Source organism: Fukomys damarensis, unplaced genomic scaffold (genome assembly GCF_012274545.1).
Source record: "Fukomys damarensis isolate Sample0158 unplaced genomic scaffold, DMR_v1.0_HiC HiC_scaffold_37, whole genome shotgun sequence".
In the NCBI taxonomy this organism is placed as follows: domain Eukaryota; kingdom Metazoa; phylum Chordata; class Mammalia; order Rodentia; family Bathyergidae; genus Fukomys; species Fukomys damarensis.
The window spans coordinates 1,651,542-1,657,528 of NW_022900949.1; the positions used below are offsets into that span (position 1 = coordinate 1,651,542).

The following is a 5,987-nucleotide window of genomic DNA, read 5'->3' on the forward strand; positions in this document are numbered from 1 at the left end:
AAAAAAAGATACCAGTCCCAGCACTGGCTACACATCCAAAGGAAAGAAATCAGTGGGTAGAGAAACACCTGTACACCGTGCCCACTGCAGCAGTGCTCCTGACGACCAAGACCTGGAGGGCTCAGGGCCCACCAGTGAGCAAATGGAGAAAGGAGATTAATCTTCCATTCCACTGTGTTCTGAGTAAGATTTAGCACGGGGAGAGAGAGGAGAGTGAGGGAGAGGAGACTAAGGACATGGTGGGTATACCATGTTCATGGAGGTAGCGGGTTGCAGGAACCAGCCTACAAGCTCAAACCTCACCAAGGGGTGACAAGGATGAAAAATAAAGAAACACAGAAACAGGTTAAAATCTGGGGGGCCAGGGGCTCACGTCTCTCTTTGACACAGAGCCCCAAGTGACTGGTGCACCTTGGCTTTGTTCGCTCTGCCATGGGCAAGAGCAATTAGAATTCTACAGGATGCACCTGTCTCCCTATGCAGCCCAGGCTGGCCTTGAACTCGTGGTGATCCTCCTGTCTCAGCCTCCCCAGCATTGGGGTGACAGGTGTGCACCATTACGCATGGCAAGAGAGGGGATATTGAGTGTCCTTCAGCAAAAAAGGATAAATTTTTGAGCTGAGAGATAAGCTGTAGTTTGATTTCTTCACTGTGCAAAAGCATACACACACAACCGAGCACTGCACTGCATAAATATGTAAATATTTTTCAACAGCTTCAAAAATCTCACCGCCAGCCACTGACTACTACAAAAGAGGTAAGAAGCCCCCTTCCCCAAGTGGCAGCGCGGGTGCCGTCTCTGGTTCCAGTGTGTGGGGGCATCGGGGCTCCTGGGCGCTCAGGGCAGGGACTCCCCTCAGGAGGGAACGTGGAGCAGGGAAGCTGGCAGGTGATGCAGCCAGATCTGCTGCTCTCGAAGAAGGTCCGGCCCGGCCTGTGGTTCAGCTGCCTGGCTAGCACTGAGCACTGGGGCCAGTCGGTCATTCCTGTCCCCAGGCCCGGAAAGAAGCGAGGCAGGAAGTTGCCAAGGAAACAGCCAGGGGCCCCACCTTGCTTGGCGACCGCACTCTGGACCGGACTCACTTTCCATGCTAAGCAGTGTCCCTGGTCTGTCCAGGACGCCCAGGCCCAGACACATGTCCAGAGGTCGCCAGGTAACTTAGTGTCTGCACACTGAGTGGCCGCCTTGCACCCAGCGGTCTCCTGCAGACCTTTGATACCCCAGCCCTGATTACCATGACATTGACTATGCAGATGTGGCCACGCCCCCACCCGGTGGGCCCTAGGCACCACGACAGTCCCCCAAGTGAGACAAAAGGTCAAAAACTATCACTCCATGAAGAGCCAAGGCAAGTCACTCATCGGCAGGAGTGAAACCTCCGACCAAACCCTCGACCCCACACCAAACTCTGGGGCTTGAAACCGCCGATGCCGAGCCCCTCAGTGCCACGTGCTCTTCTCGCTCCCGCCACTTGGAGTGGATTTTTTTGTCTCGTCTTCAAGTAGATCATTGATTTTTCCCATCCTGACCTACATGTGGGTGGAAATTTCCCACGCAGACGATGTGCTTCTGTCTCAGGAACGTGAGGGTGCTGGTTTCTCCCCGTTTCAACACAGTCTCGTTCAAAGCGGTGATGCCAGGTAGACGCTCGGCTCACCTGGAAGACCGGGCAGGTCACATACCTGGGGCGCTCGCTCCTCCAGAACAGTGGCGCTACAGGTCCTACCAGCGCGAGGGGGATGGTGACAAAGCCTGCCATTGTGCGAGGACAGTGTGGCCACGGGAGCGGCACCCCCGTTTTGGAGTTAAATGTCCGCAGATGGCCCCTGTGCAGGTCAGCAGTTTTGCCCCTAGACTGAGACAGGGAGAGGGCGACCACGCAAAGGCAATGACATCGGTTCCCTCACTCTCACGGCGCACAAACACAAGTCCACCTGGTTTAGGATACAGATGCAGACACTGTGAGCTGGGACCTGTGTGCCTGCCTCTTAATCCCAGCTACTCACCCAGGAGGCTGAGGCAGGAGGATTGAAAGTTTGAGGCTATCCTGGGCCCTGGAGCAAAACCCTGACTCAAAATAAAACATGAAGGCGGGCGTGGTGGCGCACGCCTGTAATCCCAGCACTCGGGAGGCTGAGGCAGGAGGATCGCCGGAGTTTGAAACCAGCCTGGGCTACATAGTGAGTTCCAGGTCAGTTTCAACTACATAGTGAGACCCTGTCTCAAAACAACAACAACAAAAACAAAATAAGGACATAAAAAGGCTGGGGGTGTGGCAGTAAAATTCTTGCATAGCTTGCGTGAGGCTTTTGGTTCCACCCCTAGAATTGCTTCATTAAGTAGTTAGTTTAAGGCAGGGCTTGGGGAATGTAGGGCAGGTGCACTCTTGATTTAATTCCCAGGATTGGAAAAAAGCAAAAGGAACAGACACAGTGCAGAGAGGTTTCACGTCATAGCAGCGTCTGTATGTTTTTCCCCTACCGTGGTGCGGAGCAGTGACCACCGCAGAGCTAACAGTACAAGGACAAACATGCCTCGCGGTGCCACATCTGAGTGCAGCTCCCGGGCAAACATCAGACTGCACGGGGAGGATGCAGCAGATCACGCCGTGCTGTCCTGCTGAGCTGGGACCTTCAGAGGGTTAGGCAGAGTCAGTGCACTTTTTTTTGGGGGGGGTACCGAGGATTGAACTCGCTGGGTCCTTGCGCTTGCAAGGCAGGCCACCGAACCACTGAGCTAAATCCCCAGCCAGTGCACTTTCTATTTAGGATATTGTTTGTCCATTTTCGCAGTGCCAGGGATCAAACTCAGGACCTTGTGTGTGTAAGGCAGGTGCGGTGTCTCTGAAGTGGATCCCCAGCCCTTACTTATAATATTTTTAACTTACAGTGCATTTGCCAGGGTGTGACTGCATTGTACATCAGAGCGACTGAACTGAACTGAGGCAGGAGTAGTATCACACATACAAAAAGAACTCCTACAATGCACAGAGAGAACAGGGGACCCAGGGGGCCGTGGGAGGAGCAGACACGGGTGACACAGGGATGCTCAGGGTCCCCTGGGTATTAGATGCAAATTTAAGCATGGATGAGCTGCAAATCCCAACCTGGCACCTCATCAGCAGTTGCAGAAAGCTGGCGTTGTGGTGGGGCCCGGCACTTTCAGAAAGCCGCCAGGGTTTGTGGGCCCATCAGAGACCCAGTCTTCACCCCCGAAAGCCCTCAGGAGAAAGGCAGCTCCTCCGCCCACAGCCGTGTGTGTGTGGGACATGGGGGTGGGCAAGGTGAGGGGGAAGCGTCAGGTGCCCCCCGCCCCCTCCTGGGAAAGGACACTGAGGCACTGAGGGCCCAGCGGGGACGGTGGGGCAGGGCGGAGTCACCACCCTGAAGCCAGGCCAGCCCCGTCCTTGTCCTCAGCTCTGATTTTATCTCCTCAATTTCTCCTCTGTCAGCGGCTCTGGCTCCACCACTCGCAGAGGAGAAGCCTGACTCAGCTTCACACAGATCCACTCTCCCTGCCCAGCAAGCCTGCTTTCCGCTGGGGAAACTGAGGCTCGGAGAGATGAAGCCTCGCCCAGGCCAGAGGGCAGTCCACCCACATCTGCACTCTGGCCGGGTCACAGCATCCCCAAAAAACAGCCCAGCGCCCACTGGGGTGTGGGACGTGCCAGGCAGAGGCCCCTGAGTCTGGCCCCCGGCCCAGTGGCCCGACACTCCTGTGACTTCCACTGCTACAGGGATGTCAGGGTCTTGGCCCAGGCTGGGCACTGTGGTGGGGAGTCCTGGACCGGAGCCCAGATGGGAAATGTTTGTTGACTGACCCAGCGACCCCTTCCACCATCCCTGACGGGAAAGCATCCAGGCTCCTGGGAGAGAATCCAGCCTCCTCCTCCATGGTGCCCTCCCGCTGTCCCCGTCCCTGTGCATTTTGGTTTCAGCAGGAAGAGCCCAGGGCAGCGGGTCCCCACTGGGAAGTTCAGCCTGGGGCGGGGACAGGAGCCAGGGATGGCTCCAGGCCGGGTGGGGAGGACGAAGACCACAGTGCCACATTCATCCCTGCCGGGACCGCGGGGACCTGCACCCCAGGGCCTTGTGTTCCCCACCTGAAGGGGCCCTGCATGGTGGCCCTGGAAACCAGTAATGTGGACAGCAGAGGGTGAGGGTGGGGTTCCTGCCAAGGTTTGGGGAGCAGGTGGTTAAATATCCATGAGGCCTGGGAGGGGACAGAATGGGGAGTCACACCCGGGGGAGAGAGAAGGATGGGGCAGAGGGCAGAGGAGCCTGCAGTGGGCACTCTGGGCGGCTGAGGCAGGAGGGTCTCCAGCTCCAGATGCAGACCGTGATGATGATGAACCCTCAGGCAGATGCCAAGTGACCATCAGAGGGGCTTCAGTGCCACTCAGGGAGGGCTGGGCCAACTTGCAGGAGGCCGTTGGTCTGGTCCCAGCACCACAAAATGAAACAAAACCCTGTGGAAAGTGACGGCGTAGGCAAGGCCTTGGAAGCTGGACACAGTCCACGTCTGGCAGGGAGTGCACAGGCAGCTGCTGGGAAAACAGCCCACACGTCCTCTGCAAGTCACACCCAGGGTGATCCAGGTCCCTGCTGTTGAGCTCCAAGGTACCGAACAAGAGAGTTGAAGACAGGAGATGTTTCCACCAAAACCTGACCGCAGCCAAAGGTGCAGACAGCCAGGTGCCCATCAGTGGTGAGCAGATACACGCAGGGTGGTCTGTCTGCCTGTGGAATATTACTCAGCCAAGAACAGGACTGGAGCACTGATATGCTACAATCTGGATGGACCGGGGCACTGAGTAACACAGCCAGACACACAAGGCCACACTATATATGATCCCACTGACACGAAATGTCTAGCCCAGGCAGATCCACAGAGACCGGAATCAGACTGGTCACTGCCAGGAGTTGGGGAGGGCGAATTGTATGGTGTGTGATTTCTCCGTATTTTAACAACAGCAGCAGCAGGGCTGGGCACGGTGAACACCTGAGATCCCAGCACTCAAAAGGCTGAGGCAGGAGGATCACATCAAGTCTGAGGCCAGCCCGAGTTACCTAGTGAGACTCCTTATGGAGACTGGTGAGACAAAAATAAAACAAAAAACAAACAACAACAAAAAGAGGAAGATGGCAAAGTCTGTTTCAGAGCCTGGGTCTGGGGGCACAGACGAGGCCAGGGGCTGCCTGTGGCTCTGGGTCACCTTCTGCAGCTTGCCCTCATCCTGCCTGCACAAACCCAGAGGCTCCTAAGCAGATGAGGCTGGATAATGCCTGAGGCGGCAAACAGAGGCAGCCCAGTTCCCAAGGCGGGAGCTCCTGGAAAGGAATGAGGGAGCTGCGCTGAGAGGGGCCTCAAGTACTGCTCACATAGCAGTGGCTCGATAAACCCGACACCCTCTGGGTGTAAGCCCTGCCTGGATTCCGCCCCGGCACCGTAAAGATGAACCAACACAAATAAATTAATAATCACCGGGCCGAGGCTCTGCCGACCAGGGCAACCCGACCCTCGCAGGTCTGCTGCAGACCTTCCTGTGTTACGGCTGGGCGAGCAGAGCCCAGAGAGAGCAAGTTGGTTGTTCCCCGGCAGCTGAGTCAGGTCTCGCGGTGGCGGGGTTGGGGGTGGTGGGAAGTTTGGGTTTAGTCCTGGCTGGATCCGGGTGACTAACTCTGCGGCTGTTCGGGGCGGTGCCGGCTTCCTGCGGGGAAGGAGCCTGCGCCTGCCCGGGAAGCGGGTGTCCGTGTCCGCAGTCGGTCCAATCAGCGCCTTTGCGATCTGTTTCCCCATCTAGAGCACATTTTATTGTTTTCTTTCGGTACCGGGGATGGAACTCAGGACCTTGCGCTTCCCAGGCAGGCGAGGCGCCCCTGAGCTACGACCCCGGCCGGCTTCCCCATCTAGATGATTCCCTTGGGGAATCGGAGGCTTCCGACGGGCGGGTCTCGGGCTCCGCCGGGCTTTTGCCGGGAACTGC

At 57.1% G+C, this 5,987-nt stretch overlaps 1 protein-coding gene and 1 long non-coding RNA gene across 2 annotated transcripts in view; one reads left to right on the forward strand and one right to left on the reverse strand.

Moving 5' to 3' along the window:
* Positions 1–5,041, forward strand: part of LOC117284508 — a 6,829-nt gene extending 1,788 nt beyond the window's left edge. The window contains exons 2-3 of the long non-coding RNA XR_004515618.1: positions 716–757; positions 3,453–5,041. This is a non-coding gene — a long non-coding RNA (uncharacterized LOC117284508). The remainder of the gene's footprint in view (positions 1–715; positions 758–3,452) is intronic.
* Positions 5,042–5,910: 869 nt separating this feature from the next.
* Positions 5,911–5,987, reverse strand: part of Il12rb1 (interleukin 12 receptor subunit beta 1) — a 7,813-nt gene continuing 7,736 nt past the window's right edge. Inside the window, exon 15 of the mRNA XM_033759391.1 lies at positions 5,911–5,983. Within this exon, the coding sequence (XP_033615282.1) occupies positions 5,911–5,983 (73 nt within the window). The remainder of the gene's footprint in view (positions 5,984–5,987) is intronic.